Source organism: Ipomoea nil, unplaced genomic scaffold (assembly GCF_001879475.1).
Source record: "Ipomoea nil cultivar Tokyo-kokei standard unplaced genomic scaffold, Asagao_1.1 scaffold0216, whole genome shotgun sequence".
Classification (NCBI taxonomy): Eukaryota; Viridiplantae; Streptophyta; class Magnoliopsida; order Solanales; family Convolvulaceae; genus Ipomoea; species Ipomoea nil.
Genome location: NW_017616644.1, coordinates 648067 through 672943, shown reverse-complemented (window position 1 = coordinate 672943; position 24877 = coordinate 648067). Strand labels below are relative to the sequence as shown.

The 24877-nt window shown below is 39.2% G+C and overlaps 1 protein-coding gene across 1 annotated transcript; it reads right to left on the bottom strand.

Annotated features, from left to right (window-relative positions):
• Positions 1-5562: 5562 nt before the first annotated feature.
• LOC109192832 lies at positions 5563-14551 on the bottom strand. The gene is made up of 10 exons (XM_019343534.1): positions 14354-14551; positions 14138-14254; positions 13956-14087; positions 12523-12684; positions 11763-12321; positions 10062-10970; positions 9542-9990; positions 9239-9505; positions 6115-6462; positions 5563-5952 (listed from the first exon to the last, which is right to left on the bottom strand). Exons 1-10 carry the CDS (start codon positions 14549-14551, stop codon positions 5563-5565), a joined length of 3531 nt encoding a protein of 1176 aa, XP_019199079.1.
• Between the last annotated feature and the right edge of the window lie 10326 nt (positions 14552-24877).

The window sequence follows — 24877 nt, the reverse complement described above, 5'->3', positions numbered from 1 at the left end:
GATTCCTTATCTCTATCAAATAAAGTTTTAATAAAACCAAAATTAAGGAATCTCGGATGTATGGATGCAAACAAATTTTAAGACATCTAGTAAGTAAGGCATTAATAGAAATATGGCAAAGAAATCCAGAGAATTCTAATGCATCCTTTTGAAATAAAAGTGAGTAGAAAGTGACTCCCCTTCTTTTCTCTTGCTTACTATCCTTTTTAGTTACCAAGAGAGGTTGCACTTTGATACCATGGGCTGGTCCTTTCCACAGTATCACTGATTGTGGTCCTTTTGTTTGGCTACAAACTGAGTTAGAGGATTGGAGTGATGATTGCAATTCCAAACATGGAGGTTCCACTTTTCTCTCTTTGATTTCTTCCTTCTTTGAGGCTGGTTTGAGAGCTTGCATCAATGTCAATTGAATTTCTTCTACTTGTTTAGGATACAAACTGATACGGATCTTTGGGGGATGAACTCAAGATTCGATTCACCAAAGATTCCTTCGGTTGCCCGATCTTTTCCTCACCAAAACAGCAGGAACAACAATTACGGTTTGAGGGTGTTGGAGATGGAATTGGTTGATGTAGGGGTTGGTTTGGGGGATTATTTTTGTGTTTTTCTGTAAAGATATTTCCGCCACACCTTGGTCCTAGGTGATAAGGAATGGATGGCACCACAAGATTGGTATTATCTTGATAAGCCTAGAATAACATCTCTCAACACACAAGAGAGACAACAAAATGCCTAAGCATTTCTTTCATTCAACTTCATTCATCTCTATCATTAAAATTCTGATTGTTCTTAGCCTTTAAATAGGCTAATACATAACTCTCAAGGAGATCAAAAGACTCCATTACAAGGCAATGAATGGTATTCATTCATCCTAGACATGTAACCTAAAATAAATTAAATATAGCACATGAATAATATTAAAACTATACTAAATAAGAATTTATTTGCCTTAATGGATTGAGTTTAGCTTCATTTGAATTGTCCCAATGCAGCCACGAAAATTTGGACCATTTAGATTAATTCCTCACTTATTTTTGGCAAATTGCATGGATTAATCCATTTACAACCCGTCGCAATTTCTTAGCTTTTGAACTTGTAATTGTGACTTCTCTTATTTGTATGTTGATCTTTGAGCCTTTGGTTGTCCTCATCAGTCGTAGTCCCCAAAAGAGGATCATAGTCCACCGATTGAGCGCGTCAGCGGTGTGTAGGGCTGTGATCCGCCGTTGAAACTATCGACGGTCTATACGGTTGGTTGCGATCAACCCCTTCATGCTGCGGTATGAGGTAGGGTGTTGCGGGGCTGTGTTAGATCCATATGCGCTAACCCTCATGTTTGGGGCATGCGATTGGTCCCGTGGCACCACCAAAGTGTGCTTGTGTGACAAGAATGTTGATCGAATGATGATGTGAATGATTTGAAAGTGAACGATGACCTTAGATACATGTCTTTATGATATTATCTCTATATAACTTATTATCCTTGTTTAATGTGCTTATCCCTGCCTGTTGAGTCTATTCCTGGTTTTAAAGCTAGAGTCTCCTAAGTATATATCTTCCTGCTTCGAAATGGTTTTCGTATATCTATATATATATTTACCTATATTGTATTTCAACGCGTTGGAGTGGGTTACCAGCATTATTCGCTGAACAGATATATTTGGCTTTCAGGCACGGATGACTAGCTCCAGAGCGCGGTAGAGGACTCGAGGCTTAGATAGTTAGTTTCCTATTCGGCCTACGTGCCATAATGATGTAATGACGTTGTTTGAGGATAATTAGATAGTTTAGCTTGGCATAGCACCCCAAACACTTATGATTAGTATGCTCTGTTTTGGGATTTAATAAGAGATTACCTTTATTATATAAGTTTTAAAAGTTTCGAAAATCTAGGGTGTTACACACCAGACGCTACAAGAACTCTAATTGCAAACATGGCTGCAAATTCTCAACAATTTGGCAATAGACTTGGCCAACCGTCTAAGCAAGTGAATGACGTAAATATTTCTGCTCTCGAACAACAAATTTCTGGTTTAACTACTCTTGTTCGTCAATTAGCTGTAGGCAATATACAAAATGTAAAAGCATGTGGAATCTGTTCGGTAGTTGGGCACCAAACTGGTGCATGCCCAACTCTTCAAGAAGAACCTATTGAACGAGTCAACATGGCTGGAGGTTTTCCTGGACAACCTCAAGGTATGTATGATCAGTTTTCTAATACATATAATCCTGGATGGGGGGATCACCCAAATCTTAGCTATGGGAACTCACAATGGAACCAAATCGTTCCAATTTTCAGTAGTACAGACAACCATTTCCTTCAAGACAACAACCAACCCAAAGCTCTAGCTCAGGTATGAATCTAGAAGATATTGTTAAATCTTTTGCTACTAACACTTTGCAGTTTCAACAAGAAACACAACTATTCCAATAAGAGACAAGAGCTAGTATTCATGAAGCAAGAACTAGTATTCAAGAAACAAAGGCTAATATTCAGAACTTGGAAAGACAGATGGGTCAACTTGAAACTATGGTAAGTCGGTTGGAAGCACAGAGTTCTGGCAAACTACCTTCTCAAACGGTGGTTAATCCTAAAGAGAATGTAAGTGCAATTACTGTGAGAAGTATGTCGCTGGAAAATAATGTTGATTTAGACAAGGAAACAAGTGCATGTAACATTGCCAATAATAAAGAGAAGTCCCAAGGTAAGCTTTCTTCTCTTTCTGATTATGAACCAGTACCCCCATTTCCTCAAGCTCTTTTAGAACCAATAAGAGGAAAATCAAATAATGATCTGTATGAGACATTTCGTGAATGTGAGGCTAATAAACCATTTTTAGATTCTTTGAAAAAAGTACCTCGCTATGCAAATTTTCTAAAAGAGTTATGCACTTTGAAAAAGAAACAAAATACAGAAAGAGTTGAGGAAGTGAAAGTGCAAGAGAATGTTTCTATGGCTAGTCAAAGCAATCTTCCTGAGAAGTGCAAAGATCCAGGTATGTTTAATATTCCGTGCATGATAAGTGGTGTGAAATTTGGAAATGCTATGCTAGATTTAGGAGTGTTTATTAATGTCATGCCATATTCTGTTTATAATTCTTTAAATCTTGGACCCCTGAATAAAACTAATGCAGTCATTCAATTGGCTGATGGATCTACAACATTTCCTAGGGGTGTGATTGAGGATTTGATTGTTGATGTTAATAACTTGGTTTTTCCAGCTGATTTTTATGTGCTTGATATGAAAAATGATAATAAAATTTCTCATATTTTGTTAGGAAGTCCATTCTTAAAAACTGCAAAAACAAAATTTGATATTCATAGTGGTATGCTTGCAATGGAGTCCAATGGTAAACTTGTGACTTTTAATATTTATTATACCATGAAATCTCCTAGTGATGATACTTTTGCAATTTTTGTTGATTCTTTGAAGCTGGTTAAATTTGATAAAATTGCGTCTAACGAAATCAAAGAAGAAAAAAATAATAAATCATCTTTGAGTACTAATCTGCATGAAGGGACTGTTTCTTTGAATACTCATAATCATCGAAGGTACTCAAAAACCGATGGAAATTTAAAGAAATATCATAAGTCGAGCCAATGACGATAAACAAATGCGCTGCTTGGGAGGCAACCGAAGGCGTGTTTGTTCCATTATTTTTCTTTTATTCCCTTTTCTCATTCAATAACCCTTTTTCTGTGCTTTTTTATTCAACATTGGGGACAATGTTGATAATAAGTGTGGGGGAGGGGATTTAGTTTTATTAATTGTTTGCTTATGTCAATTTTTTTTTTAAAAAAATCAATAAATACTTTGCTAGTATTTCTGCAAAAAGAATATTATTTTGAAAAATTATTATATTTTTCCTTTCTTGGAATTCATAACATGATTGAACAAATAGTTTGGCAAGTTGTGATTAGTTTGTTAGCATTTCCTGTTTGATATGTAGTGGCTATATTAAGTAAGCAATAAACCTGTGAGTGTTTTGAGCCATTGACTGACACTTTGGTCTTATTTTCTTTCTATTGTGTGATTTCTTCAATAATTTTGTTACTCTAGAACTTGCCTTGATTCTCTGTTAAAGTTAATTTGACCGTGCATGATTCAAGTGTGATTAAGGCCATTATTTGATCTTGATCCTCACTAGCCAAATAACCAGTTTGTCCTATGATTTATTTTTCTTTGTTAACCACTTTGAGCTTTATGTCCATTATTTTCTTTCTTTTTGAACCACATTACAAGCCTTTTATATCTAAAAATAATACCTTGACCCAGCTGAATAACTAGTGGAGAATAATTTTGAATTATTCTTGTAATCTACATGAGTTTGTGAAGAATAAGTGTGGGGGAGACCATTTGTTTTGTTAATATGATTGAGAGTGGGGCGGGTTGTATCTTCATTGCCAATTTGTCGTTGGTCTTCTATGAAAAAGAAAACGAAGACAGTTCATGATTCCAAAAAAAAAAAAAAAAAGTATGAAAGATTGGAAGAAATGAAGAATATATGTTTGAAAAAGAAAAATGTTGCTGAAAATTCTGAGAAAAATGAGAAAGAATCAGCAGTTTGTTCTGAGTCTGAAGTTACCTCAAAATAAATGAAGCAAGGAGAATTTCTGGTAATATTGATGAAGTCTTTATTTTTGAGAATGATAGTTGAAATGGCAATGGAAAATGTTTTGAATGAAAAATTGGGGGTGTTGAGTAAGGGTCTTGGATTATCTGTATTTATTTGCTCCTCTAGTTTGAAGGTTTTGTTTGAGCTACTTTTTTAAAACATTCCCTACCTTAGCCCTAGCCCCATTACAACCTGTGAAAAGTCCTTATGACTTGTGTCATGCTCGGCTCTTGTAGTGGTGATTGAGAAGATATGCAAGCCTATGGTAGAGCAATTTTATAGGAATGAACTTGAGTGAAATTTATACCTTCAAAGACTTGAGTGATGAGTGATATTCCTGTGAAGGCTTACTTATTTAGTTCTCTCTATTTTTGAACAGGGGTACTAACTTATTAATTGCATGATGCTTCATATTATTGTTCATGATGTGTTATGAGTTTTGGGAATTTCTTTTTAATTTACTTTGCAAATAATATTTTGCTTGGGGACAAGAAAACATTTTAGTGTGGGGAATTTGATAAGTATTATTTTTATATGTTATTTATGTGTGTTATAATTATTAATTCATATTATTTAACTTAGTTTAGTATTTTTTTTTGAAAGTAATATGCTGCATATATTAATTAATCAAAGCCAAAAGAAAAGCCGGAGGAACATCCTCCCACATCGAAGAGTTCGCCTGCACAGAGGCTGCCTGAGCTAACGAATGAGCTAAAACATTTGAAGTACGGGGAATGTAAATAACTGAACAAGAAACTAATAAAGCTATCAAGTCTCGACATGCTGAAACAGCTACACCATCATAAGTGCGAAAATCAGTCGCTGAATTAATAAGAGCGTGACATAGGTTCGAACAGTCTATCCGGAGCACAACTTCCGTAACCCCACGATCTCTAAGCCAGGATAGGGCCTCCTTACAAGCATAAGCTTCCGCCATAAAGGGTCCCTAGCACAACGGTAGAGGGCTGTTCTTGGTCGCAATGAAAGCATCATCCGCGTCTTGCAACACAAGGCCAAAGGCCCATCTCCTTGTTGCGGCCGAGAATGCTGCGTCGAAGGAGCATTGCAGCGCCAAGGGCGACTGCCCAGCCGCGACACTGGATGCAGTGTGCTGCCGCTGCCGATCTGGGCTAACCATAGCCGTACGCCAAGCATCAAGGGATGCCAATGCCTTCGCATGCACCTGCGCTGGCCTTCCCACCTTGAACTCCCACACCGCCGAGTTCAGTTGTAGCCAAATATGGTACATGATGGCCACCATAGAAGTGAAATGATTTTCATCAACATTTTGCAATAATAATTCGAGCCATGCACCAAAATCATCACCCACCGTACTCTGCACCATTAAACCCAAAATATTCCACACACATTTAGAATAATCACATTGTACCAAAGAGTGTAAAACATTTTCAGAACATAGAGCACACAAAGGGCATGCTAATGGGACTTCTACCCTCCTATTGTATAAATTCATAGTGGTGGGAAGCACTCCTCTCACCGCTCTCCACAAGAAAACTTTCCACTTAGGGGGAGCCTTTAGGTTCCAAATTTTTATTCCAAGATGAGAAGCCACTGGGGGTACAATAACGGTCCCCATTAATTCACAGTAAGCGCCCTTCACTGTATAATTTCCTTTTGGGTACCCATGCCAATACCACAAATCATCAAAGGCAGGACTAATTGGTATAGTAGTAATACGCTCTACATCTTCGAATGAAAATAACTCATTAAGTAAAGGAATGTCCCAGGTAGAGGATGCGGGGTCTATTAATCCAGACTGCACTTTAACCTCCCCCAAATGAGGGGGTTTATCCGACACGATTCTTGGGGCAGAATCCCCTAATAGCTATGGATCACCCCATACCAACGTAGTGTTACCATTGGTTCTACGCCTGATATTACGAGTAATTAGGTCCTGTGCAGCCATAATACTCCTCCAACAAAAGTGATGAGGACAACCAAAGGCTCAAAGATCAACATACAAATAAGAGAAGTCACAATTACAAGTTCAAAAGCTAAGAAATTGCGACGGGTTGTAAATGGATTAATCCATGCAATTTGCCAAAAATAAGTGAGGAATTAATCTAAATGGTCCAAATTTTCGTGGCTGCATTGGGAGAATTCAAATGAAGCTAAACTCAATCCATTAAGGCAAATAAATTCTCATTTAGTATAGTTTTAATATTATTCATGTGCTATATTTATTTTATTTTAGGTTACATGTCTAGGATGAATGAATATCATTCATTGCCTTGTAATGGAGTCTTTTGATCTCCATAAGAGTTATGTATTAGCCTATTTAAAGGCTACACAATCAGAATTTTAAAGATAGAGATGAATGAAGTTGAATGAAAGAAATGCTTAGGCATTTTGTTGTCTCTCTTGTGTGTTGAGAGATGTTATTCTAGGCTTATCAAGATAATACCAATCTTGTGGTGCCATCCATTCCTTATCACCTAGGACCAAGGTGTGGCGGAAATATCTTTATAGAAAAACACAAAAATAATCCCCCAAACCAACCCCTACATCAACCAATTCCATCTCCAACACCCTCAAACCGTAATTGTTGTTCCTGCTGTTTTGGTGAGGAAAAGATCGGGCAACCGAAGGAATCTTTGGTGAATCGAATCTTGAGTTCATCCCCCAAAGATCCGTATCAGTTTGGTATCAGAGCTTTGGGTTCATTCCTCACACAAAAGAGGTTAACAATCTACCAATCAATTCTTGTTTCATTTGTTTCTGCAGTAAATTTTCAGCCTGCGTCTTCTGAAAGAAAAATTCCAAAAAAATATTTCCACATATCCAATTGTGTTGAAATTTTTTTTGGAAGTACCCAACCTAACACTCTATTGTTTCATGAAAGTTTTGTGTTAAAATCATATTCCTATAAACACAGAAAATTCGTTGAATTCCGGCCACTGTTAGAACAGTTTCTGTCAACATTTCAGCCTGCACTGTTGAGAGAACAAATTCCAAAAAAAAATACTTCCACATATCCAATTGCTTTGAAATTTTTTTTGGAAGTACAAAACTTACCACTCTTTAGTTTCATGAAAAGTTTGGGTCAAAATATCATCCACAATATTCCAGAAAATTCTTCAAAGTCACTCTTAAAATCTGTCCAGATTTGTGTTGCCATTCCTTGTGTTTTCTAGTTTATTGTTCATTGTTTCATATTATCCATGGAGTCTTTTGAGTTAAATACACTTCAACAAGGATCTCTTAGTGTGGAAGAATTCTACAATAAGTTAAGAGATTTGATGATCCGTGATGGCGTGATTGAACCAGCTATGATTACTAAGAACAGATTTGTGTATGGTGTTAGAAAAGAAATTGCACGATTGCTTCCTCATCGGTGCAAGTGCTTGTTTACTTTACTATACAATGCCAAACAAATTGAAGAGAAATTGCAGCAAAAAGAGGTTGAGAATTTGATACCTTTTTCCTTGTCATATGATGAGGGCTCAAAAGAAATGAATGAGGATGTAAACATGTGTGAACACAAATGTGAAAACAAAGATGAGGAATATTTGAGTGAAAAAGAAGGAAAGATTGAGAAAAAAAGTGAAGATGAGGAAGAAGAATTGTCTTATGAACTTTGTGAGAAAGAGAATGAGGGAGAAGACCTTGAGAACCAAATAATCTTTGTTTCAAGTTTATTGCATGTTCATGAATGTAATTCAAGGATTGAGAATAGGTTTGGAAGCATGACAAAGGGACATCAAAAGTTAAATGCATTTGCGGTAATGTTGTGCCAAGTTCAAGGAAACATGGGATCACTCACTTTCATTGATGCAGACATACAATTCACACGTTGGGAAATTTACTCATTTCCATTTGACCGAGGCAAGTTTGATTCGAGGACGAATCTTCTCAAAGAGTGAGGGAATGATGAGGACAACCAAAGGCTCAAAGATCAACATACAAATAAGAGAAGTCACAATTACAAGTTCAAAAGCTAAGAAATTGCGACGGGTTGTAAATGGATTAATCCATGCAATTTGCCAAAAATAAGTGAGGAATTAATCTAAATGGTCCAAATTTTCGTGGCTGCATTGGGAGAATTCAAATGAAGCTAAACTCAATCCATTAAGGCAAATAAATTCTCATTTAGTATAGTTTTAATATTATTCATGTGCTATATTTATTTTATTTTAGGTTACATGTCTAGGATGAATGAATATCATTCATTGCCTTGTAATGGAGTCTTTTGATCTCCATAAGAGTTATGTATTAGTCTATTTAAAGGCTACACAATCAGAATTTTAAAGATAGAGATGAATGAAGTTGAATGAAAGAAATGCTTAGGCATTTTGTTGTCTCTCTTGTGTGTTGAGATGTTATTCTAGGCTTATCAAGATAATACCAATCTTGTGGTGCCATCCATTCCTTATCACCTAGGACCAAGGTGTGGCGGAAATATCTTTATAGAAAAACACAAAAATAATCCCCCAAACCAACCCCTACATCAACCAATTCCATCTCCAACACCCTCAAACCGTAATTGTTGTTCCTGCTGTTTTGGTGAGGAAAAGATCGGGCAACCGAAGCAATCTTTGGTGAATCGAATCTTGAGTTCATCCCCCAAAGATCCGTATCAAAAAGCATGGATTATTTCCAACAGGGGCATTCAGAAAATCAGAATTTGGGTAATACCTGGCTTTATACACCTTCGCTACCAGTGATTGGGGATTATTCAGAAACCTCCAACCCTGCTTGCCCAGCATAGCTAAATTAAAAGCTCTCAAATCCTTGAAGCCTAATCCACCATACTTCTTTGGTATACTCAATTTATCCCAAGCAAGCCAGTGAATTCCACCCCCATCCCTCCCATTACGCCACCAGAATTTATTCATAACACACTCCAGATTTTTACACAGAGAATCAGGCTACAGAAATACGCTCATAGTAAAAGTCGGCATTGCCTGAGCCACAGATTTCAACAAAACTTCTTTCCCTGCCCGTGGCAGAAGTTTCTTATTCCATGAGCCAATTCTCTGTCTCTCCTTATCCTCCACATATGCAAACACCGCACGCTTATTCCTTCCCACAAAAGCCGGCAAGCCTAAATACTTTCCAAAATTTGCCGCTTGCTGAACCCCAAATACTGCAGCCACCATATCCCTATCCACTTGCTGAGTGTTTCTACTAAAACAAATATTCAATTTGTGATATTTAATGGTCTGGCCAGAGAGCTCCTCATAGAATGTAAGACACCGTTTGGTCGCCTGTGCCTCATCCACATTTGCCTTGAAAAACAACAGACTGTCATCCGCAAAAAAGAAATGTGAGAGAGCAGGGGCCCCTCTCGCCACTCTTAATCCATGTACTACACCTCTATCCAGAGCCTGCTGTAATAACAATGATAACCCTTCTGCACAGATAATAAACAAATATGGGGATAAAGGATCCCCTGACGGAGCCCACGGGACGGGATTATCTGACCTCCAGACACACCATTAATCATGACATTATATGATACTGTAGTAACACATTCCATAATCAGATTCACCCACCTAACCTGAAAACCCAACGCCAACATCATCTTTCTCAAGAACGACCACTCCATTCTATTATACGCCTTCGCCATATCTAACTTCAGTGCTCCCCATCCCACCTTTCCCAACTGTTTCCTGTTTAGGAAATGGCCTACCTCAGCAGCAATCAAAATGTTATCCGTTATCAACCTGCCAGGGATAAAAGCACTTTGCGAAACAGAAATAACATCACCCAACAGGGGCTTCATACGGTTAGCAATAACTTTCGCAGCTACCTTATACACAACGTTACTCAGGGTGATCAGACGCAGATCCGTTACCATCTCCGGGGACTGCGTTTTTGGAATAAGCACAATATTTGACTCATTAAGGCCAGGTGGGAAAGCCCCCATATTTAAACATTCCAGCATAAAACCAGTGACATCTGTCCCAACAATATCCCAAAATTTCTGATAAAAGCCCGGATTCATTCCATCCGGACCCGGGGCCTTGTCTGGAAACATAGCAAACAAAGCATCCCTAACCTCCCCCGGATCATAAGGTCGATTCAACCAATCATTATGAGACTGGGTTACACGAGTGGAGATAGAGGCAAAAAAGCCCGACCCATCATTCACAACCGGATTAACAGTAAAAATGTCTTTAAAATAATTCATTACAACCGGTTTCATTGCATCACCATCTACCCAACCTCCCAAGTCATCTCTAAGGCGTAAAATAGTATTCTTACGTTTACGGGCAGAAGCATACCTGTGATAGAAACGAGTGTTTGCATCCGCCCCACGAAGCCAGTACTGCTTAGCTCTTTGCCTCCAGAATACATCATCCTGCTTCTCAAGCCTTACCAATTCAGTTTCTGATGCGGTCCAACATAATGAAGATCCATCAAGAGTACCAATTGGGCCAATCACAAGGCCCAAGTCCAAACGATTAAGACAACTCTTCATTGGTGATATTCAAAGATGGTGGAAATCCAAGTCAAGCCCATTTGCAAAAGATGAAGAAGAATTCAAGGCTTTTTATAATTGTTTAAGTGCTGATTTTGGTGATTAAATTTGGCCCAAATCAGCCCTATTATTTTGGGTCATCATTAATTTAAATTGTTTGGCATAAAAGAGAAAACACTAGTTGTATTTAAAAAGGATTCCTTAAATCCTTTTCTAAATAAAACTCTATTTACTTGTTTTCTAGATTAGGTTTAGGACTGTTATTCCCATTGTATTTAGTATTACAATGCTGCCCTATACCTATAAATAGGGCACATCCATATCAGTTTTAGGGAGGCTTTAATTCAATAAAATTCTTAAGTTTTTCTTTACACTTGTGTAAGAAACCTTATGGCTAATTGTGGACTCAATTAGTGGCTAGTCGTGGACTCGACTAGCAAATTGATTCGTGGACTCGAATCAATCTTACTTTCTTCAACCTTAGATTTAGGTTCGTGGACTCGTTCTTGAATCGAAGGAAACTAGATCCGACTCTAGTTGATTGAAGATTGCAATATCGTGGTACTTGAATCTACATGGGATTCTTCTAAGTCTTTGAGGATTCGAGACAAAGGGTTTCTCGTGAGGTCTAAGGTATTTTGATCCATCTCTATCTTTACTTTTGAGAGCATTCTTGGGACAATACTCCATCTTATTTGAACCTTGGACTAGGTTCATATAAGTTTCCAGACGGCGAAAGTCCTCCAACGCCTGAGGGCTCATACGGCCCCGACAATTCATCTTTTGTTTCTTGAGACTAGCGATTCGCTCTCCAAACTTAAGGAAACGATCACCACCCCAACTCTGAAGCCTCATACCACACCTCTCCAACCGGGTCTGCAAATCTTCAATCCCATGTCCCCACGCCTCCTCCACCACCTCCCTACAGCCCTCATCCAGTAACCAGGCCATCTCAAAACGAAACTGTTGAGGCCCTACACGGTTCCCCACGCCTGGCCGAATGTCCAGGAATAGAGCCGAATGGTCCGATCTCCTAGTAAGAATATTATAGACCCTTGCACCCTCCACTACCACCCGCCACTCATCACACGCCACAACCATATCCAACTTCTCCTCCACCCAAGTCTCCGTGCCTTCCCCCTTTTCCCAAGTAAATTGGTACCCAATCATAGGGATCTGCACCAAACCACAATCATCCAACGCTTCACCAAAACCTCTCAATAACGATTCAGGATGCTGAAACCATCCCCTCTTCTCATACTGAAAGAGCAGGTCATTGAAATCCCCCAAGACTACCCAAGGCAGGGTTGAACGAGAGCTTAAGTGTCGTAACAGATTCCATGACTCCTCCCTACTACTACGATCCGGGAAACCATAAAATCACGTCATCCTCCAGGGCGCAAAACCATCAATCCGCACAACTACATCAACATGGTTTCTGGAATAACTTAGCAAACTAACCGTATCATTTGTTTTCCACAACAAGGCCAAGCCACCACTCAACCCCCTATTATCCACATAGAACAGACCCTGAAACCCCAGTTTCACACGTAACCACTCAGCATGATCCCTACCAACCTTCGTCTCCATAAGAAAAATAAAATCAGGTTTCTTTCTGGATGCCTGCCATATCCAGCAGTTCCCGAACTTGATACGGATCTTTGGGGGATGAACTCAAGATTCGATTCACCAAAGATTCCTTCGGTTGCCCGATCTTTTCCTCACCAAAACAGCAGGAACAACAATTACGGTTTGAGGGTGTTGGAGATGGAATTGGTTGATGTAGGGGTTGGTTTGGGGGATTATTTTTGTGTTTTTCTATAAAGATATTTCCGCCACACCTTGGTCCTAGGTGATAAGGAATGGATGGCACCACAAGATTGGTATTATCTTGATAAGCCTAGAATAACATCTCTCAACACACAAGAGAGACAACAAAATGCCTAAGCATTTCTTTCATTCAACTTCATTCATCTCTATCTTTAAAATTCTGATTGTGTAGCCTTTAAATAGGCTAATACATAACTCTTATGGAGATCAAAAGACTCCATTACAAGGCAATGAATGATATTCATTCATCCTAGACATGTAACCTAAAATAAAATAAATATAGCACATGAATAATATTAAAACTATACTAAATGAGAATTTATTTGCCTTAATGGATTGAGTTTAGCTTCATTTGAATTCTCCCAATGCAGCCACGAAAATTTGGACCATTTAGATTAATTCCTCACTTATTTTTGGCAAATTGCATGGATTAATCCATTTACAACCCGTCGCAATTTCTTAGCTTTTGAACTTGTAATTGTGACTTCTCTTATTTGTATGTTGATCTTTGAGCCTTTGGTTGTCCTCATCAGAACTGTTCGTCGATCACCGAAGCCACGACAGTTCCAGCTCAAAAAACTCATAATGACGGGCGGGTATGAGAACCAGAACCCGCCATGAACAAGTTTTTTGAAATATCTGTCATTGCCACATCCACACCAACCCTCTCCCCAACTCCCTCACCATCCCGCCCCTCCTCTCTCCACCTCTTCGGTCCACACGTCACCACCCCCTCCTCCATCACTGGCTGCCTTACCGAATCACCCCTAAACCCGCCATTTATCCCCGAGCCAACCGGCATCCCCTCACCCTCAACCGCCTCCTCCCTCTTCCCCCCCCCCCCCCCACCGGAATTAGCCAAGAATGGCCTACCGGTCTCGGTCCACGCTGCAACCCCGCCTTCATCTCAACCCCATACGGGTACTAGTCCACCGTGAGTGTTGAATTATGTGCTTGCAAACAAAATTTGTATGAATGGCCTAACAAAAGCCACAAAAGAAGCAAAAAGTGTGTAATCTTTCATACTTAAAACTCCCCCAACACCACGTATTATCCCGTTTTACCAACTTCATCCTCCTCCGCAAGGGCTTAGCCACCGGAATACTGACACGGATTCGGTAAAACGCCTTCCACGGCCGGTCATCAAACCTCTCATCCCCCTTCACAAACCCACCAAGGAAATTACCAACCTGCTCCTGTATGACCATGGATGTATACCTGTATACCCCATTGGGAGTCCATAAACCTGAACCCACATATCAACACTATCAAGCACCATATCCACCGGAAGTATCCCATCATCCACCAGTGTACACACCAAAGTGTGATTATCGAACGACCACGGCCCCTCATCCAACACACGCTGCAAGTCCGTGTGATCATAGAATACAAACATAAACAAATTAGGTTGTAATTCTGAGACTTGCACACCACACACGGGCTGCCACACGGAAGCCAGAACCTCCCGCATGAACTCCAGTTTCACCATGCGTCTCGTCAAAAATCTGCCGACCAGCACCCACGTTCGCCGGTTCTCTCCCGTCTCCACCGGGACGAACTCTTCAGCTGATACCAGTACGTCGTCTTCGTCATGCAGGGCAATCCCTGCATACCCCTCCACCAACTCCTCCTCAACAGCCGCGCTCGTCTGTCGCTCCATCACTGCAAACGCTCGCCGATCAGCACAGAGGCAGTCGCACCGATCGCCAGCCAAATACGAAGCCAATTCAGAACCGTAGGAAGAAACCCTAGAAAAACTTAGAGAGAACTCTAGAAAACCCTAGAGAGAAAATTTCAATTAAAATAAAGTAAACTTAGTTTAGTATTTATTTACTTAATAAAATAATTTATCATTTATTTTGCACTCATCTACGTAATAAGCTAATAACGATTAATTTATATTTATTTCATAATTAGTGAAGTGGACCAATTTATATGTTAAATTTAGACTCACTAATTAAACATTACTCTAATGTTAATGTGGAGCCCAAATTCTTTTTTAATTAAAAATTCCAAACCATGAAAATAACCAAATAAAATATTTATGTTGTTCTTTCTTATGTAGGCGCAGTAGCGAGAAGTGGAATTTGTCAAACAACACAACCGATTCGGACGCAAGACTAAGCAGCATTCGCGGAAGACTTCATCATACGGCTAAAAAAATAGGAAAACGGATGGGGGAGATTGATTGAGGTTATTTTGAGAATACTATAAATAGATGATAGCAGTAGTATTGAAAAACGTTCATTCTTTGTTCATTCTTCCCCCTTTAGATTATTCTTTAAAGTTGTTACCAATGTTCATTCGTGGCTAATTTCTTCTAGCTTGGTTTAGTAAATTGAAGCCCCGGAGTTCATTATGCTCTGAGATTATTTATTTAGTTTTATTATATAGTTTGTATGTATTTGAGTATTAAATACATTTAATTGCTAGGGAGGCCTACTAGTTATTTATTTGATATAATTATTTGCTATATTAGATAATGTTGTGCTACAAATTATTTTAATATTCAGTAGCAATTGAGGTTAATTATTGACGGCTTTAGTGATAATTGGTCTCATGTGCAACCGCTTGTGCTTGTGTTATTTAGTTTGTCGGTTTTCCTAGTTCCTATTCCTGCTATTAAATTAAATCTATAGCGCTTGTCTTAGATTATTTAGTAGTTAGGGGTAAATAAACCGCTTGTGCTTTAGTTATCTACAACTAAGGGAAAACGGAAATGAAATAATTTCACGACAAATATTCAATTACATATTAATTACCTTTTGAATCAATGATCAGTGCTAAATTTCGGTGGTGGATCTTTACTAACCAAGGTTTTCTATTCTTTTTAATATCTTATTCTTCATCCTTTCCTCGTTTATTTAAATTTCTCGTTTATTTAATTTCTCTTTTATTTAATCTTTATTCTCATTATATTCCAAACCCTCCTTCCTTTAATTTGAGCATACATTAAACTCTTTAATTTGAGCATACATTAAACTAGTTACTCCTCGTGGATCGATCCTTACTCTCGTTACTACGTTTGTAAGGTTTTAATTTGGGAGCCTACGACAGCTCGCAAATTTTCCTCTTAGCCTTTTAAGGATTCAAAGGCTCCTCTTTAGGCTTGAGTGGATTCTTTCAACTCAAAGAATAGGAGAAGAAGAATTTTTTTTTTTTTAAATACTGAAGCCGAATGAAGAGAACGGAAGAAAGAAGATTATTCTTATGATGATTTTCGGCCAAGGAACAAGGAAGAAGCAGAAGATAACTTGACTACAAACTCTTATTTAATGATATAAAGATGGATGGAAAAATAATTATGGTTAATAGAGGATATATAAAGGTGGATGGAAAAATAATTATGATTAATAGAGGATTATAGTAATCATATAAATTGAAATTGGAAGATTTTATGGAATTATCTTTTATCAAAATTGACCACATGTTAAAATGTACTTAGTCTACAAGCATACTAATATATAATAAATAAATAAATAAATATATATATATATATATATATATATATATATATATATATATATATATATATATATATATATATATATATATATATATATATATATTCTACACGTTACATGCATACAATAACATATATATGTATATAATACATATAATACATAAGTAATGTACATATATAATTATATAACCCAAAATAATATAACACCCTTGTTCTAAAATAATTAGTTTGTAGTTCAAAAATAATACATGTACAAAATTACAACTGTAAGTTCATTATTATATTTTCATTTATAACAACAATAATAGTCGAAATAAGGATGATGAGATTTTGAAATGGCTCGATCAGAAAAGAAGTGATAATTGAGAAAAGGAGGAATATCGAATTTTAGAGAGGCTAGAAAATTCGGGTGTCACAAAAGATGCTAAGTTCGAAATGACAAGAGACTGTCTAGATGCTTTTATAAATTTGAAAGAGCGGTTGATAAGCACACCATACTAATAGGAACAGATTGGAGCCAACCCTTCGAATTGATGTGTGACGCAAGTAATTTCGTTGTTGGTGCAGTTCTGGGTCAAAGAGTAGGGAAAGCCTTTCAACCGATTGCTTTTGCAAGCCGTACTTTGAATAAAGCTCAACGGGCGTACACAACAACCGAGAAAGAGCTTATGGCAATTGTATTTGCCCTGGAAAAATTTCGATCTTATTTGCTATTGTCGAAAATTACAATTCATACGGACCACGCTGCTATTCGTTATCTAATGACGAAGCAAGAAACAAAACCTAGACTGATCAGATGGGTTTTATTACTCCAAGAATTCGATATTACTATCGTAGATAGAAAAGGAGTAGAGAATCGAGCCGCTGATCACTTGTCAAGGTTAGAGGATAATGAAGCCGTCGAGTCTGAAAAGAAATAGATGAATGTTTTCTTAAAGAAAAGTTATTGGGAGGGTCGACCGTACCATGGTACGCGGACATAGCCAATTTTCTGGCTAGAGGGACGCTGCCATGTTATCTTACAGAACGTGAGAAACGTAAAATTATGGCGGGCAAGCCAAATATTATTTCTGGGGTGAATCGTATCTGTTCCGAGTATGTGGGGATCAAATAATACAAAGATTTGTTCCGGAAGAAGAAGGACACATAATTTTAAGAGATTGCCACAAAGGAGGGTACGGAGGACATCATTCGGCAAATCGCACAGCGAGGAATGTTTTGGAAGCTGGATTTTATTGGCCACGAATTTTTAGAGATGCCCAAATCTGTGTACAGAACTGTGAAGAATGTCAGAGAATAGCAAACGTTACGAGAAGAGCTGAAATGCCTCAAACGTACATTCTTTCTTGTGAAATCTTTGATATCTAGGGATTGAATTTTTTTGGGCCATTCCCAGAATCAAGAGGGTTTAAGTACATCTTGGTAGCTATTGATTATGTTTCCAAATGGGTAGAAGCCGAAGCACTTAGGACAAATGATGCCCAGAGCGTGGTAATATTTATTAAGAGGTTGTTCTCCAGATTCGGCATCCCCAGAGTAATCATCAGCGATCGAGGGACCCACTTCCGCAACATTCCGATATCTAGAATCCTTGGAAGACACGGAGTGCAGCACCGGAGCGTAGTGCCATATCATCCGCAATCAAGCGGCTAGGTTGAGAACGCGATCAGAGACATCAAGGCCATACTCGAGAAAACAGTATCAAAAAATAGACGGGATTGGGCCGATAAGTTGAATGATGCATTATGGGCATTTAGGACAGCGTACAAAACTCCCATTGGAACCACCCCTTACAGGCTTGTATATGGGAAATCATGTCATTTGCCGATAGAAGTTGAACACAAGGCATACTGGGCCTTGAAGAGACTAAATGAGGATTTGCATATAGTAGGAAACCAAAGCCTATGGCAGCTAAACGAGCTAGATGAATGGCTTATTCTAGCCTATGAAACTAATAAATCCTACAAAGAAAAGGGTAAACAGTATCATGATCTACATATCAACCGAAGAAAGGAATTTCAGGTACGAGATCAAGTGCTGCTGTTTAACTCGAGGCTAAAACTTTTTCCTGGAAAATTAGAGTCACAATGGTCTGGGCCCTTCAGGGTGGAAAAAGTATACCCTTATGGAAGTCTAGATATTTTCCATCCAGAAAAAGGGATATTCAAGTTCAATGGATAGCAAGTGAAGAAATACCATGGGTTGGATCAACCTGGACAGGTAGTGTCTGCCATGGCACTTGAAGATTTCTAAAAGAGCTTCAGAATCTCATCGGGTTAAAGACGGTAAAACGTAGAGCTGCTTGGGAGGCAACCCAAGGTTCGTTTTCCATTTTTGTTATGCAATTTCTGTCTTGTTTCTTTTATAGCCTGATATGAACCTAGTCCAAGGTTCAAATAAAGATGGAATATTGTCCCAAGAATGCTCTCAAAACTAGAGATAGAGATGGATCGAAATACCTTAAACCTCACGAGAAACCCTTTGTCTCGAATCCTCAAAGACTTGGAAGAATCCCATTGTAGCTTCAAGTACCTCGATGATGCAATCTTCAATCAATTCGAGTCAGATCTAGTTTCCTTCGATTTAAGAACGAGTCCACGAACCTAAATCTAAGGTTGAAGAAAGGAAGATTGATTCGAGTCCACGAATCAATTTGCTATTCGAGTCCTCGACTAGCCACTAATTGAGTCCACAATTAGCCATAAGGTTTCTTACACAAGTGTGAAGAAAAACTTAAGAATTTTATTGAATTAAAGCCTGTTTCAAACTGATATGGATGTGCCCTATTTATAGGTATAGGGCAGCATTGTAATCTAAATACAATGGGAAAAAGAGTCCTAAACCTAATCTAGAAAACAAGTAAATAGAGTTTTATTTAGAAAAGGATTTAAGGAATCCTTTCTAAATACAACTAGTGTTTTCTCTTTTATGCCAAACAATTTAAATTAATGATGACCAAAAATAATAGGGCTGATTTGGGCCTAATTTAATCACCAAAATCAGCACTTAAACAATTATAAAAAGCCTTGAAATCTTCTTCATCTTTTGCAAATGGGCTTGACTTGGATTTCCAGCATCTTTGAATATCACCAATGAAGAGTTGTCTTAATCGTTTGGACATGGGCCTTGTGATTGGCCCAATTGGTACTCTTGATGGATCTTCATTATGTTGGGCCGCATCATATCCTCTCGTGTCTGTCCTGCAGAATCAATAGCGTTCGTGCTGATGGAATTATCAAAGATGTTTCAAAACTGACCTACAATGGACATTATGATTTAAAAGGGAGATCCTTTTACCTTTCTTTTGTTCTTAATCCGTTTTTCTAATTGTGCTAAGGTTTAAAAGTGTGGAAACCATACCCCATTCAGACATCTAAAGTGTGAAAAGGGCATGGTTTCATTTTCTTATAAGAAAACGACGGAAAACGTAACTGATGGAACGAAACCAAGAAAGGAGCGCGTCCGGAGGCCAGTCGAGCACAAAGGGACAGAACATACAATCTTATTGCCCATTCATGCCGTGAGAGCCAGCGTGAAGGAGATATAATGCGGCCGAGAGAACTAAACACGGGCGAAGCTTAAAACCCATTCACGCCGGCGTCACGGCATGACGCCGAGCGTGAATGGGAATTCGAAGTATAAAACAGCGCGGGCAAAATTGGATGACGGGATTCTACACATTTTTACACTTCCACTTTTTAGAATTTAGAGAGAGAATAATTGTAGAATCTAGGGTTCTTAATTGCTTTGAAGAATTGTTGAAAAGTCTACATCAACTACCAAGTCTTGGAGCTAAGACTGTGAAGCTATTGGGTAACGATTTCGATTCTTCGGTTTACTCTCGTTTTATACTTAATGTAATGGATTGTTATTCTATGCTTTGCGTTGTTGGAACCATGCTTGTTTTGATGTGTAGCTAAATCTATGTGAGGTTTGGGGGTGTGTGAGTTGAGATGACTAGTTAGGATTTCAAATGTTTAGGATTTACGAATTGAATTTGCTTCATTGAAATCTTGTTGTTGGCTGGTTTTGTAAGGCCTCTTGTACTTTGATGGCCACAAGGTTCAAGCGGGTTTGAGAGAGGTTGGATGGCGAGATATCATGACCAACCGGAATATGTGCCCGTCCACTTCCCCCGCCCTCAGATCCAAGAGGATAAGGCACGGGAAGGACAGTAGGCTAGGTGTTCGATGAAATTCCTAGGACAAGGAATTGTTGCCTAGAGGGTTAGGTTTAATGCCATGACTAAGCGTAGGTCCTCGTGAGTTGAGCAAAGTCATTTCATTAAATCCCGCTACCTCAAACTAACGCCATTGCACCACAAGCATACCACAAACCTCCATCTATCTTTTGACTATCACAATTTCCTTTAAGCTTTCTAGCACTAACCTTTGTTACGCAATATCTTTTGCCAAAACCTTACTTCAAATTGTTCGGTAGGAATCTCTTGTCTAAGTGTCTAGGTAGTCAACCCACAGATCTTCATGATCTCCAAGTTGTTATCCTTAAGCGAACGATACTCGGGGTGGTTCTAACTCCCCATTTTACCCTATATCCATATTCCTATTCCTATTCCCTCAGTCTACAACAACACACTTTTGACCATGCTTGATCTGGAATCGCACTTATTATGTGACACCTCGTAAATCTAAATGCTAATTGGGATTAATTAAGGAATTAATCCTAGCCTTCCTTGGTAATTTCTTCCTAAAATCATGATATTTCATAATCGAAGGACTAGAAATTGACTAGTCTTCTAGGTGTACCTTGTGCCTTATGTGTGTTGTACCTCAATCCCTTATTCATCCAAACCTTAGTAAGGGTAACTTGATCTTTTCACTAGTGAGAGGTTCTCATGTTTACCTAGCAAGACCTCTTGTCTTCATTCCATGCCAGCCAAAGTTCTAAAAACTCTCCAACCTCTCTCTAAAATATTCCTAGCTTGCTCTCCAAGTCAAAAAGGGATCTTCCAAGCTTTGCATAGTCTTCCACCATGATTCCAACTTTCCAACACTACAAGGCTAGTAATGTTAAGATCTATCCTTCCCTACCTTTTACTTACAAGATTCCTCCATCTTTTCTCTAACTCTTTCTTCTACCTTGTGGGTTTTGGGAGTTTGTAGAAGATCTAGTGGTGGGTGAAGTGCTAGGTTCATCTAGAGGAGCTTTGGTCTCGCTTTGAGGTTGAAGAAGGTGTTCTTGGTCTACAAGAGGTAACCCATGCTACACAAAACCTATTTTCACTTGATAATAATGATTATTTGCTTCTATGTGGCATTCTTGATGTGTTTGAGTGATTGATGCATGATCTTGTGATGATGCATTTTTAGAGCTTGTATTTATGGTTCTTGAATGCTATTGTATGACCTATTCATAGGTTCAAGTCATATCTTTGTTGTGTGGAAGATTTGGGGTCATTTGGACTTGAACTTGGCCTCAAAAGTGCAAAATCGCGAATTCTGAATTTTTGTGTGCAGGGTGTACCCGCTGGTGGAGGTCTACCCGTGGCCCCACCCGCGGGGAACATGTTTGGGGATTGCGGGGATTTGTTCCCCGTGATCCCTTCTTCTTGGTATTTGATATTTTGACATTCCGTTGTTGAATTATTGAGCTTTTTGAGTTTTCTTGATGTTTCATATGTCCAGAACGGTGAGATAGGAATCCATGTTAGGATTTGGTGTCTTGAATCGTGTGCTTATGATCCAACCTTGTGATTCGTTGGATTGATGTTGAGTCTTTGTGTTTCATTGGAACTATTTTGGTTTACCCGTTTGATAGGCATGCTAGTCTTGGTGTCATTGATGCAAGTATGTGTTGTTTGTCTCTTTCTATTGAGGTTGGGCAACTCGTGTTGCCAATCATGTTGATATTGGATTGAGGTCTATTGTTGTTGTCGAGTATTGTTTCATGTCCTTCATTGAAACCCCTTGATTGAATCCCTTGATGTGATCCCGTGTGTACGATTATTCCTTGATTAAGCTCCGGACAGTGTGGGGACTTATGTGTGAACGGACCGGTTGTGAAGCTCCGGACTGCCGTTTGGTTACTTGTGACTTGTGGGCAACATGGGAAACTCATTCCGGTTGCCAGAGATGGTAACTAACCCGTTGAGCTTGGAATCTCAATAGGGGGTGTATACACATAAAGTTGCTAGCTCTGTTTCCATTGGGCTGCGGTGCATTTCATTGCGATGACATTATGCATGTGATCCGAGTCGTTGGATGACTACGTGATACATGTTTGTTGATAATTTGGAGCCCTCCACACTGATCCACTATGAATCGGGCCGTGGTGCTGACTCCACAGTATATGACTTGGTGTGATAGTGTTGTAACACCCCCTAATTTTCATGCTAAATTAAGCCTTAGACATGCAGATAACTAGTCATAACATCATACACAGCGGAAGACTAAACATGGAATATATGAATAGGAAATAAATGGTGTTATGCCACACCCACTCAAAGGTGAACGCACAGGCGAAACATCTGCATAAATCCACTATCTAAATTCATTCAGAAACAGGAATACTTGTAACACCCCGAAATTTTGAAACTTTTAAAACTTATATAATAAAGGTAAATTCTCATTAAATCCCAAAACTAAACATAAGAGTGCGGGGTGCTATGCCACATCTGAGCTGGTGAACTCAGATGCACATGCTAAACTAACTAAATATCCTCAAAGTAATGTCAATACATAATCATGACATGCAGGCCGAAAGGAAAACTAACTAATCTACGCTTCGGATCTCTAGCGCGGTCCGGGGTCTACTCATCTGTGCCTGAAAGTCAGATATATCTGTTTAACGAATGATGCTGGTAACCCACTCCAACGCGTTGAAATACAATATATATATATATATATATATATATATATATATATATATATATATATATATATATATATATATATATATATATATATATATATATATATATATATATATATATATATGAAAACCATTTTGCAGCAGGAAGATGTATACTTAGGGGACTCTAGCTTTAAAATCAGGGATAGACTCGACAAGTAGGGATAAGCGTATTTAACAATGATAAACAGTTATATAGAGACAACATCATAAAGAACATATATCTAAGGTCACAGTTTACTTTCAAATCATCCACATCATTATTCACTCATCATTCATTCGTCATTCAAGTCATCATTCAAATCATCATCATTCAAATCACATAAGCACACTTTGGTGGCGCCCCGGGACCAATCACATGCCCCGAACATGCGGGTTAGTGTGTATAGCACTAACATGGCCCCGCAGCATCCTACCTTGTACCGCAGCATGAAGGGGTTGATCGCAACCAACCGTATAGACCACTGACGCGCTCAGTCGGTGGACTGCGATCCTCTTTTGTGGACTACGACCCTACACACCGTTGACGAGCACAGTCGGTGGATCGGAGCGTATCAAGCCCTTCACACCATTGAGGGACTTAGTCGGTGGGCGAATATCCTCGGAGACTACGACCCTACACACCGCTGGCCCTTCACTCGGTGGATCGTGGCCAACCATAGCCCTACACACCGCTGGCGCGTCCAGTCGGTGGACCATCCGCACACGAGGCCCGTGGGCTGTAGCCCAAGAAGTGAATCACTGACCGCAGCCAGGAAAATGAACCGCAACTCATGTGTAACCAAACAGTGGACCGCAACCCTATATACTATTTATATACCTCACCGATCACAACCGGCCTGGTTAACAGTTGGTATGGTTCTCAACCCATCCAACTTGCCCGTATAGCCAATTTGAGCGCAACTGAATTGGGGAATCATGCATCACATAACACATAATAGCACATAATAGCACATTGGGAGGGGGAGACGCATAAATAAGCTTACGTGTGATCATTCACATACTAAGAATAGTCGTAAGGGGTTCATACGACTTCCACCTAGATCAACGGGTTACCGATTCAGCTAGCATGCAATTCCTAAGACTCTTTTATCCGACAAACGGGGTCCGTTGGGACACCACGGGGAATGGGGAACATCAAACGGGGAAGTCGAGGACCTGGGGTGGGTATCGGACCAGCGGGTAGCCGGTGGGTGGGGGATCACCCGCCGGCGATGGACCTCCGGGCAGCGGGTGGCCGGTGGTCAGGCGTCTGCCCGCCGGCTGCCCGCTGCCTGGCGGTGATTCACGTGCAGTGGGTACGTGGCGGGTACCCCTACCCCCACCTATCCCCCACTGACTCTTTTATCAACTACACGTCCTCGGATCCTTTGTGGAACCCGAAACCATGCTTAGACACTTTTAAAGGTAAATAACGACACCACGTAGGCAATTAACGGATCAAAACAAGGATCATATTGAATACATCCTAACATGACTTCTAAACATAAATAACACCCGAACATGCGAATTCCCACCCGAATATAAATCAGGAACATCACAATACAAATTCCCAATCCATCTTAAGGCTCTAATCCCACCCCAATCATTAAAATCATATTTTATCTTTATCATAAAAAAACATCAAGATTTATCAAGACTCATCACATAAAT